A 13,846-nucleotide genomic window follows, 5' to 3' on the forward strand; every position below is an offset into this window, starting at 1 on the left:
TTCATACTTAACATCAGGGTGCGGCAGCCGCATCAAACTTTAATTAATTATAAACCTTTGTCGCTAAAACAGCCGCACGTCTATTGACATAAATTTGCTAAATTTTCTATTAAATTTAATATCTGTTAAAGAAATTTTACTGTTCTTTTTTCTAACAATTCGCAACTTGTCTCCTGTTTAAAGTGCGGTTGTCGATCCCTATCATACAATACATACTCAATTCGTCAAGTTCAAATTTTGTAAACAAAACATTTTCAAGGTAATTAGGGTCTCAGTTTTGCTTTTTTAATATAATTTCAGACATAATTATTTAATTATTGTCTAAGGACATATGAAACATCAATATACCTCGGATAGATTTTATTATGCCGAAATTAAGTATGAAAAGCTTTTAATAAACATGTTTCAAAAATTATACAAATGTTAAGGCAAACCAAATGTAGAAAGAAACGCTTCGCTTTTATTTAAAGTCTCATTTTAACTTCTTAATTGAAACCTACGCCCCTAGAAGCCACTTGGGAACACTTGAGGTGAGGGGCTAAGTTGACGCTCGAATTTTTATTTTATTTTGAAAATAGAAAAGTAAAAAAATGGGGGATTTCAGTTGGGAGGGTAGAGGTACACACACACGTACCCATAGATTTATATAAACGATAGGTCAAATATTTTTTATGAAGAAATAAAGTTAATTGATTACCCTTTTCAACAAAAATTAGTAGTACATTGGGACAAATTTAAAAAAATTAAAATGCTTTGATAAATACCTTATTTTTAAACAAAATTTCAGGAATCTGTCCCAAAGTGAAAATGTCAAAAGAGAAAGAAATTCAGTAAATTGAACAAAGAATTCATCGTGAAATTGTTAAAACTAAAAATAAACAATGTCTAACATGTACAGTGATCTAGATTATGAAGCACATGCCAGTGATAACAGTATTTATGCAAGTGATGGAGGAGGTGACAACTCCTATGATAGTTATGACCTGGAGCTGTCCAGCAACGACACCTGCTTCAACATGTACAGCGTGCTGCTCAATGACAGCTCCGCTAATCAATATGTTTGGACAGATTTTCTCAACTGCAAATCTTGTGAATCTGAAGAGAATAAATGGTATGAGGAGATTAATGACACCAAGTTTTGTCCGCCAAAGTGGGACAGGTAAATTAATCTCTTATTTGATCCTTGTAATCTGCTTGTGGACTGGTAGGGGGGTGGAGGGTGGTTTAATGCTCCATTTGTAATCACAGGTACATCCCCACTTTTAAATTTATCTTTAAAAATACTTAGTTTTCCAATTTCAGTTTAACAGATGCACTATAAGTTTAGAAACACCTTAACCAATAGCATCAAGGGGCTTTTTAAATTATACCTAACTCTTTTAGGAATCATCATGCAAAGTTTAATAGGAAAATTCTAAAATTTATAGACTAACAAAATAGCTGACCGTTACAGACGGTCCGACCCCAATTATATAAAAGTCTCGCTTTCAAAAATTCTAGATTATTTTGATTGGTTTATATTGATACGGTACATTGGCTGCAACTAATATAAAAAGTAAATGATTTTTATATTTGTATATATTATGTATTTATATTGGGTTGATGAGAATCTATCACATGTTAGTATTATAAGGACACTCATCTATTTACATATTAATAATACTTAATTAATTTTGCTTTGACTCCAGACTCGAGGGGTTATTCCTAAATATGGGAGTGGTTGCCGACTTATTTATCATTAAAATCAGGAAGAGATAAGATCTTCTAGGAAAAAAAACTTCTATATAAACTGTTCTCTAAACATACTGAAACCTACCCAGGGCTAATACCAAACATTGTTGGTGCGACTCAAGTATAGCTGATTCTCCGATTCTATCCTTATATAAAAGTTCTCCTTTACAGTGCAGTTCCTTGGAAGGTTTATAACTATTTTTGGGGAGGGTACCTCAAACATTCCAAGAGAAATCGTCTCTGGAACAAATATCCTCCCGATTTTTTTTGTTTACCCATTGCACATAGGGGCAACAAGGGGCAACAATTCACCACCCCCAAATCAAGTTTCAAACATTCTATGAGTATTAGCATACCCAATGTACATCAGATTTCAAAGGAATCGTAAAAATACGCTTTTTAAGTAAATATTCTAATGCATGGAAGTCAAGAAATGCAAAAATTTTCTTACAGAAAAAGGCATACTTTTTGTGTTTCACCAACAATTTTAAAAGTATTATAAAATCTCTTAGAATTAACGTAATTAGACAAAATAACTTCTGATGAGTCATGCATTACATATATTTTGACAGTATAAAAGAAAAAAACACAAATTGAAGAAATTAGTCCTAAATAATTATAGTTGAAGTCAAGATTTTAGTTTATTTTTGTTTGTTTTTTAATCAACATTTTAGAAGACAGTAAGAGGAAACATGTTTTCGCCGGGTGTCGCCGGCTAAAAAAACGATATTTGATTACCCAAAGACATATTTTAATCGCCAGTACTGGTTTCTTTTACCCCCCCGCGCCCCCGTAGGTGTTTTTAGCGCGTTTTCTGAGGCTGGGTGCACGAAAACTTTGTTAGGAAAATCTTTTAAATGCGCTTTTAAAGTCAAAATGAAAGATGTAATACATATAGATAAAAGACGCAAAAACATAGTTATAAGAAATATTTATTTGATTAGACTTTGAATTAAAGTTGATAATGAATATTTTCAAGTTCTATTGCATTAAATGATGGAGACGGGAGGAAGGGGGGGGAAGGCTAAACCTAAATCTAAACCTTTTTATGTTTGATGTTTTAATGTAACTGAATAATCGTTTCTATAGATTATTACAAATATCAGGGATCTAAAGGGATAAGACAAAGGCCAATAAATTGTTGTACATCCCCAATGATAATACACAAAATTACCCCTTGTGTAGATTAAAGTTAGTAGTTAAAACGTTTGAATACACAACTGTAAAACTTTGGGGACTAGTGTTATAAACAGCCCAATGACCCCTACCTCACTGCGGAAACGTAAAGTTAATATGCAAATAACGTGAGGTTCTTATAATCATTCTAAATTGGAATTAGCAAGTAGTCTATCTGTCTGTCTATTGGTAATGCTTTGATTTTAAATTATGTAGTTACATGGTATTCATGTTTAACATCAGCAGTTTTATTTAGAAAGGGAGGGGACTGTTAATTACACTAGTCCCCAAACTTCAAAGTTTTATAATAACGTTTTTATATTCGTTAGCATAAGAACTTCAGGAAATTTAATTGATTTTTTATTGGTTGGTTCATTAAGATGAGTGTCAAAACTTTTCAACCACTAATTCTCATCTACAGACAAATAATTTTGTAATATAATTAATTAAATATGTATTTATTAAATATGTATCAATATTGGGGATGTACATATTAATCGGTTATTGTTTTGTTCCTTAGATCCCTAGGTGTTAATATATAATACAAAGTAGCTTGATGTCTGTTTGTCTGTCCGCCCATCCGTTAAGATCTCGCTAACCACTAAATCGATTGAATTCTACTCTTCAGGGAATATATCTACTGGTCCTGTAGTTGTTTAAAGCTCTTTTTCAAAAATAAAAAACCCCAATTTTTTTTTTATATTTCTATAATTAGGGTCGGTCCGTCCGTACGTCTAGTACAGTTAGATCTTTTACTTAACTTAAACAGGCTAGAATTGTCCTATCGATCTCAAACTTTTCATGCTGATTTCTACAACAGTTGGGTACGACTTAGAAAGCACAGCAACTCTATAATCGTTACCAGAAAGTCCGTACATCCATTTATAACAAGCTGATTTTTACTTTTTTGACAACAAATAATGGTTTTGAATGTTAAAAATATCCTATTCATCTGATTTTTTGAATACTGATTCCTTTTTCAATAAGGTGTAATGTTATAAGCGAAGCATCTCTATAATTTAAACTTCAGTATGTCCTCAAACAGTAACATGTATTTAATCAGTTTTAATTACAATTTTGTATAGACATGCATTAATATTCAGTTCTGACACTTCACAAGTGTTAATGTTCGTTTGTCCTTCCATTTCAGAGCTTCGCTTCTTTCATGGATGTTGTCATCCTTGTTTAATTACCTCTTGGGGCAAATCCCCTAGAGGCTAGGGGCGAAGCCGCTAGTATACATATAAACAGTAAACAAGAATCATAATATCATTATAAATATAGATATTAGTTAATAAAAATTTATGTTAATCATGCCCACATTTATAATGGATTTATTAAACATAAAAATAAAGTGAAACTTGTAGCTTGCTAAAATAAGGATCCCCATCCACCCCCATTTACACCATCCCCTCCCCTCCTACTGAAATGAATTCCATGACCCCAAATTTGACACTTTAAACACTAAAATCGGACTACAATTGACATAGTTACACTTTAAAGGGCCCAAAAAGCTAGTGATAGGGTAGCTGCGCTACTAAAAAATTCTCATATTGCTCTGATAACCAAAACCTCTAATTAGACATTTTAAACACGAAATTCAAGATAGTTGATGGATAGATAGATGGATAGATATTTAGATGAATAGATAGATGATTAGATATATGGATAGATAGATGGACAAGTAAATGGATGATCAGATGGATAGATGGATGGATAGATAGAGGGATAGATTGATGGATGGATAAATTGATAGTTAATGGATAAAGAGATGAATAGTTGATGAATAGATAGATGGATCGATATATAGATGGATAGACAGATGGTTAGATAGATGGATAGATAGATGGATAGATAGATGGATAGATAGATGGATAGATAGATGGATAGATAGATGGATAGATAGATGGATAGATAGATGGATTGATAGATGGATAGATAGATGGATAGATATATGGATAGATAGATGTATAGATCGATGGATAGATAGAAAGGGTAAGGGGGGGCTATTTTCGGGAGGGGATAATCTGGTAATTTTCTATCTACCTTCATAAAATGACCTTTATCTCCATGTTCCTTTCAAATGACAGAAAAAAACATAAAAGCAAATTTGTTTGTTGTTAAATTACCTACAAAAAAGTATGAAATGAAATTTTTGTGAGATGAATTTTAAGGGTACTAAATAATTAAATCCCCTTTTTGGTTGATTTGCCCCAATGTGCATTGTAAAAGTATATTGTAAAGTCCCTATTCATCAAGTGCCCCTTGGAGGCTAATGTTGATATAGCACCTAAGGACTGTCCTTTTTAATAGGTAAGCCAACTGGTGAGCTAGTGAGTTGTGTCCCTGTATAAACACATTAATATTATTTCTAGTAGCGCAGCATCTCAATATTAAAGTACGTCTGTACTATTCGCTCTGTGCACGAATTTTGTTACTTTACGGGAGAAAAACAAGCTGAGAATATACTAAAAGATTAATTTAATCAAATTCGCCTTTTAAAAATATACATTTATGATAATGTTTTATTTTAAAGTTAAATTAGAATTATAAACACATATAAAACAAATACAACTGACAGTTTGCCATTACTACTATTTTATTATAGAGTTCTTTTAAATCTAGAGTATTGTTTGGCTGCGCAATTTAAAGACATGAATATCCTTGTTATTTCTATATTTATCCTTCACAGCTTACAAAAAAAAGCTGAAGAACATTTGTATGTCCTCATTTGTACTTTTACCATACTTGTTACTGATAATTGATTGCTAAGGATATTGTCTCTGATTTAGTCAACATTTTCTACAATTAAGGTTTTCCTATCGGATTTAAGTAAGGTGGGAAAATTAACTGTAAATTACACTGGTACCCAAAGTTTTAATCAATTTTAGCCAGGCGTTAGCTGATCATAATATTCCAACAGAAAGTGAGTGCCCAAAAATTTCATTCAAAAGACGGATTGCGAAGACGAAGAAAGTCGCTCAAAAAATATCTGACGTCATAAAAATGAGCTATGAGGAGAGGAGAAATGGGAAAGAAAACCCCTAAAAAAGAGATGGATAATCCCTCATTTTTATGACGTCACATGCTGATTTTTTTAAGGACTTTCATCGTCTTACGGATTGGAGTTCTGGTAACATGTTTATACATCCAGCTGATTTGTAAAGTTAAATAAGGGTCCATTTCACTAAGGCATTGCATAAAGAAGATCTGTAAATTTATCCTTTTATTTGTTATCTACATTAGTAACTAAGTAATACTACAAATTTTCTTTCCTATCTTCAAGTTGTTTCTAATAATTATATCCTTGTTTTAGAAGCCCAGCTCTCATGAAGAAATAATTCTTTATATGTTTAACTAACGGCTTCGCCCCTAGCCTCTAGGGGCTTTGACCCAAGAGGTGATAAAAAAATTTTTTTTGGCGAAATTCGTAAAAGGACCAAGGAAATCTTAAGCAAAACAAAAATTGGGGGAATTTTTTGTTTTTTTGGGGGGGTTGGGGGTGTCCCACCCCCCAAGAAAATAGCCTAAAACCACCACAGGACCAGTAGGTATATTCCCTGAAGAGTAGAATCCAATCGGTTCAGTGGTTACCGAGATCTTAAGGGACGGACAGACAGACCGACAGACAGACAGACAGACGGACGGACAGACATCATTCTACTTTGTATTATAGATAATAAGCTTTAAGGCTCTTTTGTTTTTACTTTTTCTATTCAATGTAATAGTAACTTGAGTTATATATGTAGTATGTTTAGCAATGCAATGGTATGTCCATAAGACATTAATTCAGAAATAAAGCAAAAGAACGCGATTGTTTAGGTTCCATGGTATTTACACAAATAGACTAAAACCTTACTACTTTATATAAAAGGATTACAAGATGGGGGCGTTACTTATCAACTCTTCCCTCCTACCAATACTTCTCTCTAGGGGCTAAGCCATGCAATGTACAAAAACAAGGATGACAACATCAATAAAAGCAAAGCTCTGAAACGGTAATACAAACGGACATTAACACTTGTAAAGTGTCAGAACTGAATAATCAGAATATAAATGAATAAGAGTCAATGCAAAATTGTGAGTAAATTTGTTGAAAAACTTCTTGATACAGGATAATGTTTATGGAAATACTTACATTTTAGAACTTGATTATAGAGTTAGCTCGCTTATAATATTGTACTCTGTTGTCCCAAGAATCAGTATACCAAAAACTAAATCAAACGGATAATTAGTTCATATAAAAATTTGTTGTTAAAAAAGTGAAAAAATCAACTTGTTGAAAATGGACGTAAGGACATTTTGGTAACGATTATAGAGTTGCTACGCTTTCTAAATCGATAGAACAATTCTAACGTACCTAAATTAACGAAAAATGCTATCCGTCACGGACGTACGGACCGACCCTAATTATAGAAAAGCTTCGCAATTAAAAATGAGGAAAGTGTTTACAATAATGTAAAAACACATTTGTCGATATTAATTTGTACAATAACAAAGTAAATAACATGCAGATATAAAAACACAAATATAGGTTAACTTAATTCTTTGTCTTTAAGCATTAATATATATTTATCGTATGACAAAATAACTAAATTACATTTCCAGTATGGATTCGAAACCGATTAATATCCGATGGATTAGAACCGGTTCTAAGCCATATTAAAAAATCATGTATTATATCGTATTATATCCAGTTTTCTACGAAAATGAAAATGTACAATCATGATATCAAAACCAGTTTTTTTAGCCCGTGCCCTCGGCATTTCAGGACTAACAAAACTGGTTTTGATCTCTTAATTGTACTTTTTTATATCCGCGGAAAGCTGTTAATAACACGATGCGATAAATAACCATTATTGATTTTTGAAGGGGTAATCTGTATTTATATAGATGAGGATAATCTTAATTGGAATGAAGAATGTATTTACCACAAACTAATTATATTATAATAATATATTACACAAATGCACATTATATCTATATATTCTACGTGCATATTTTGAACTGCAATCAAATATGATAGAAGTCTGTTGAGCTTTACTTTTTTGGATGTTGAAAGTCATGTTTTTCTACAAAGTTAATGGGTATCATTGGGCAATTAAAATGTATACTGACCTGCCATTGGTAATTTAGTCTGTGTATTGGCCTATCATTTGTCGTTTTTTATAGGCACTATGAACAGCTTCGGTTTAAGGCAATTCTTGTGCACCAACAGTTTAAAGAGATATTGGCCTTGGAAAAAACTAAAAGTAAAAGTTTTTCACAAAAAATGAAAATTTTAATCATTGAGCAGTTAGTTTCATAAATTTGAAGCTCCTGTCAAAAATATATCTTACACTTTGAAAAACATTTCCCCAAGTCATTCTACAGACGTAAAATCATGGGATACGATTCATAACTGCATTTTTTAGAAGCACAGCTAATTCATAATTTGTGTAAGCCTGCAAATTGAATGTAGCTTGTTTGTTGATGGTCCCCTAATCGTCCTAGGAATCACATTTTAAAAGTCAATGCAATAGAATGTTCAACATGTTCAATTGGACTTTTTAGAGATGTTACCATTCCAAAATTATACCTCAATTTTACTAGAATCCTAATATAAAGTTTAGAAACATGAGGACGACTTTAACAAGCCATAAATTTATATCAAAGCTATTAATTCGGATAAATGGATTCCTGAATATAGACAAGCTTCGCTTATAAAAAAGCGTTCTACTAAATGAGAACTAAATAATTAATCTGCTTCGCACCAGAATATTGGCATTTTTGCACGTGGAGATATGCTTCTACTTTTTATCCCGACATCCATCTCAAACTTTAGCCCAGTATTGTATCAACAAACAATTAGAGTCATAGTGGCATGGAATATGTAGTTGTCTTGTTGCTATAAGATTTAGTTATATATTTTGTTATAAGTAAATCATTAAGCATTTTTATAATGTTAGCTATGAATGGTTTTAAAAATGTAATTATGCTAGGGAGGCAGAGGATATTGGACTAAAAATTATTATGGTACACAAAGCTATTCAAGCACACTGTCTCATTTCCTTGCTTTAAAACTTTGGGTACTTTTGTTAAATTTTGATAGGTCAGTTCAACATATTATTGCACAGAAGTGGTGATTTTGTTCAACTACTAGGACAACACATTAAAATACTGATGAGCTGAATTTGAATTTCCGAATGTGTACACAGTTTCCTCGGTGTTTCCTCATCCTATCTCAATATTTACTACTAGCTAAAAAAATTTAAACTTCCAAAAAAATTAAAATTTGAATGTATAAACGATTTATACATTATACATAATTATTAGTACCAAGTATTTTGATAAGCTGAATTTGAATTTCCGAATGTGTACACAGTTTCTTCGGTGTTTCCTCATCCTATCTCAATATTTACTACTAGCTAAAAATGTTAAACTTCCAAAAAAATCAATATTTGAATGTATAATCGATTTATACACTATACATTCAAAATTTTAATTTTTTTATATTTGGATTTTTTTTGAAGTTTGAAGCTTTTTTAGCTAGTACTAAATATTGAAATAGGGTGAAGAAACACCGAGGAAACTGTGTACACATTCGGAAATTCAAATTCAGATCATCAAAATACTTGGTTCTAATCTTATCTGTCGCAAACCAAGTCCAAACTAAAAATTACTTTTTATCTAAACGAAATTAATTAGGTATACTTTCTAGATTGCTCGATGACTTGGCAAAAGACATTTTAGATTTGCTCATGAAAATTACTAAATTATTCTAAATAAACTAAAGTTCACTTTACTCTTTTTAATTTAATCAATCTGCAAAAAAAATCAAAAGAATCGAATTTTTAATTAGATTCAAGTTATTGTGGTATGCCTTTGCGTCCGCAAATTACTATATCTGCAAATTGTTTCATATTCGCAAAATAATAATAGCATATAAGAACATAGGGAGTTTAATCATGACAATAAAGTACTTATGATGTTCATTTTAGTTTAGCTCATATTAAGTCAGGGTTAGAAGAGCCCCACAATCTGTGAACCCCTTAGAGAAAGGGCTCAGCAGAGTTTCAAACATGCTTTTTTTTCAAAATTGTTATAAGTTGATTGAAGGTTTTCGGTGGTCCTTTTATGGGTTTATTTAAATGAAAGTTCCTGTTTATAAGATATATTTAGCGGAAGTGAGGGTATACCATTATCAAAATCGTTAAATCTGGCTCTGACTAGATTTTGACACTTACACGTCTACTCAATTTAAATATCTATATTTGATTGAAACATAATCATACACAGATAAAAGATTGACACTACACAATGAACACAGAATAAGTTGTCATTTATCATGTAAATTCAATCTTTTGCGGTTTTCCTCAAAGTTCCTAGTCGAGTACAGAACCCCTCTCCCCTTATTTTGAAAAAAAATTGTGCTGTTTGTGTTTACTTTAGGTCATTTTAGGTTAGGTTATATTGGGTACAAGTGAGTCCCGCCGCGTCAGAGCACCACAACCAGCAGGGTTAGGCCCTCTCGCAGGAAGTAGGCAAAAAGATCCCCCTCCCTTTTTATCCTAATTTATTTCAAAATAATTCGTGGGTGTGCTGCTTATGTACTTCGTGGGAAAGTACCAAAATTCTTGAAAAATTGCACGCATGAACTTGAGATGCACTGCTTCCCTATACGTACTTTAATCTGTCAGTCTTAATACTTTTTTATGTGTATAAGCTTATCAATAATTAAGCATAAAAGAGAAATATAAACATAAGGCAAATTCAAATTGCCCCTTTTTTATTTACACACAGACTTAAAAGTTAAAAAATTGATAAAAAATCATTAATTCTATAAAACAAAAAAAATGAATTTATACGGTTTCTTTTTTCCTGATTTTATCAAGCCAATTATCAAATTCATGCCACAAAAGTTGTTTGAGTTTTTAATTAGTGAAACTTGACCAATGGGTAGTAAGAGTGGGGAGCTAGAGGGAAAATCCTTATTATTTTTGGTCGTTTCGATTGGTAATGTCTGCGCACTAGAGGCGACATGTTGTTAAAATGAAACCATGTCAATAATGTCAGCAATGGCAACTTTCATTGAATGCCATAAAGTCGACATAGAAATTGTATTTTATATTATTACTTGGATTTTACTCCAGATTTTTGTGTTCTCTTTTACAGTGAACCACGTAGCGGGCTGAAATAAAAAATCTTCACCCCCTTAACCCCATTCCCTCTTATTGGATTAACGAACTGACCAATAAATGACATGGGATATAGCAACCCAAATTGAAGACAATTTTACACATGTCATAATATCTACGTATAGTCTACATCCATTCATTAAACTTTAGAGCATTTTAAATTATTTTTATAAAATTCAAATGATTATGATTTTAATTTAAGTAATGAAATAAAATTTATATTTAGTATAAATTTTGCAACATTATGTATATTTGTTTCTATGCAGTTGCAGTGACTAACAGGCTGAGCTAAACAAGGCTTCTACATGCACAACAATTGCTCACTCTCTGCTCTTGCTCAAAGAAAGTTGGAAGTGCTACATAAGCAAATTAACTATATTGATATTGTATTTTGGTTTCTTGTATTTCATAAATAAGTTTGTAAATATACGAGCGGCTGTACCCCTAGTTGCATCTAGGGACTCTGTAGTTGTATGGTTGTGAAGTGGGCATAACTGTAGACTAAAACCATAAGAAGACTTATTTTTCAAAAAAGCTCAAAACTGTATCCGGACTAATGTAAGTCTTCCCTAGAAAGGAGAACTCAATCGGTTCTGCATTTCAGGACTTTCATATTTCAATTTGAAAAGGGATGTTATCGAAAGCCGAAAATGGAATATTACTTTGCTTTATTTGAGAAATTTTAACTTTCAACTTATTCACAAGCTGTGTCTGTATCTGTACTGTATTTGAATACAAGATTTACTTGATAATATGCAATTCAATGAGGGGAGGAACAATCTTATTTTAGTTTCTACAATGTGTATCACATTCTTTATACAGGGTGCCTGGCAAATGTTACCCTAATAGATAAAAAAAACATTGATTTTGACTTCTTGAATACTTCAGAAATGCACAAATAACAACTTTAAAAAATTTTTGCTCTTTAAACAATTTATCATATTCTGAATAGAATTAGAAATGGCTAAAAATAATAAAGTTTCAAAATATTTTAGGCTAAGGGGTAAAGATATCCACTTGTTATATTAATCAGAATTAATCAATACTTTAAGGACATCCTGTATAGAATGCATTTACTTTTACAATGCCTATTTTTTGCACAAGGTTGAAATTAAGGAAAAAGTTGCATAAATATTATTCTTACTGCAAGCTTAGTACAACTTCTTGATAACAGATTTAAGTGCAGAGAAATAGGATCATTTTTCTAAGAATTGTTTACCAAAACAAAAATGACATTTTTTTTTACTTTTAACACTTTCTGTTTAGTTTTAAATTTGATGAACGCAACATGATTTTAATGTAATTCAAAAAAATAAAATTATAAAAATAAACAATAAACAATAAGCTTATGAGACTTATTGGCGGCTGAAAGTTTTCGAAACAGCCGCAGAATAATTATAGATTTTTAAAAGTCGATTTTGTTTAATGGCAGCTGCATTTGAATTCATTAGTATCCTCTTACATTAGCTACAATGTTTGCGTCTGCTGCTGAGGGTATAAATTCTGGCAGCTTCAACTCTTGCCTAGCAAGGGAGGATTTAAAGGAAAAATACCCTCAAACCACTCCAAAACCCAAAGGAATCTTTTTTCACTTTATTTATGTTACTACTTTTATTGAAAAAGAATTTTTGTCGGCTTATACATGTTTAAGCCAGGGGGAAGGGGACAATGGGATGTTTATTACACTAGTCCCCATAGTTTTATACTAATGTTTACCTATTCGTTGTCTTGATAACTTTGGGTACTTTTATTGAATTTTGTTTGGTTGGTTTATTACTAATTGTAATCCATAGAAGGGGTAATTTTGTGTATTTGGGGATGTACATCAATTATCAGCCATTATCTTTTCCCTTTAATCCCTGTGTTTTAGCGCTTATTTTTGCTGTAGCATACCGTCCAAACTGGGCTGCAGCTAAAATCTTAAAATGAATTAAAATATTTATTTCAAACTAAATAATTTATTATTCATTTGAATAATTATATGTTTAAGTTGAATAGTTGATTCTAAAAGAGATATGAATTATGTTCTGGTTTTACTTGATTTCAAAGACTAGAGTTGGCTCGATATAATTATCTCCCTATTGGCTAGTTTTCTATATGCATATCTATTTCTCAATAAATCTATTTTCCTCACCCGGCATTACTATCTAAAAGAAAGTAAATATTTAATAATCTAAATGATTTTAAAAAGATTTTTTAAATTATATTTTTTTCTTTACATTACCATCACCAAAGGGTTAATGATGATGATTACAATTTTAGTTTAATATTTGAACACACAAAGTGTCGCCACAATCGAATTCTTTTAAAATAGAGTTTTCTTAAATTTATTATATTATAAATCTAAATTTTATTTTTTATGATTAGAAATTAAATACATTGATATAAGGTAAATAGCAACATGAAATTAAAAAAAGGAATTTATTTTTAATAAAGTAAAATAATGGGTCTTATCGTTCTGGGCAATGAGAGTTTATTATGGATTATTGGAGCACTATGAGTTTTAAACAAATATTCCTTGGAAAACTTGAGCTCGTTTATAGACATTTATTTCCTATATAGATCTGACATGGATCTTGAAGCAATTAAGCAGGCCGTTTTGTACATGTTAAAAATTGGAAGATTTCATTAAATAAAAGTTATCGCAAATATACCTAGTAAATAATATGCCATTCCAAGTTGAATGTATTAAATAAATAGTTACAAATAGCGCATCTACTTATTATCTATGTAGATATATCGTCCGTACTACCGACAGCATT

The 13,846-nt window shown here is 31.4% G+C and overlaps 1 protein-coding gene across 2 annotated transcripts in view; it reads left to right on the plus strand.

The window, feature by feature from the left end:
* Nucleotides 1-790: 790 nt before the first annotated feature.
* The window catches only part of LOC145316003 (diuretic hormone receptor-like), a 115,868-nt gene continuing 102,812 nt past the window's right edge, over nt 791-13,846 (plus strand). For both annotated transcript variants that reach the window (XM_080156263.1, XM_080156264.1), the window contains exon 1: nt 791-1,159. In XM_080156263.1, the coding sequence (XP_080012389.1) occupies nt 882-1,159 (278 nt within the window). In that variant the 5' untranslated portion in view covers nt 791-881. The remainder of the gene's footprint in view (nt 1,160-13,846) is intronic.

Source organism: Acartia tonsa, chromosome 4 (assembly GCF_053477335.1).
Source record: "Acartia tonsa isolate MP-2025a chromosome 4, ASM5347733v1, whole genome shotgun sequence".
NCBI lineage: Eukaryota > Metazoa > Arthropoda > Copepoda > Calanoida > Acartiidae > Acartia > Acartia tonsa.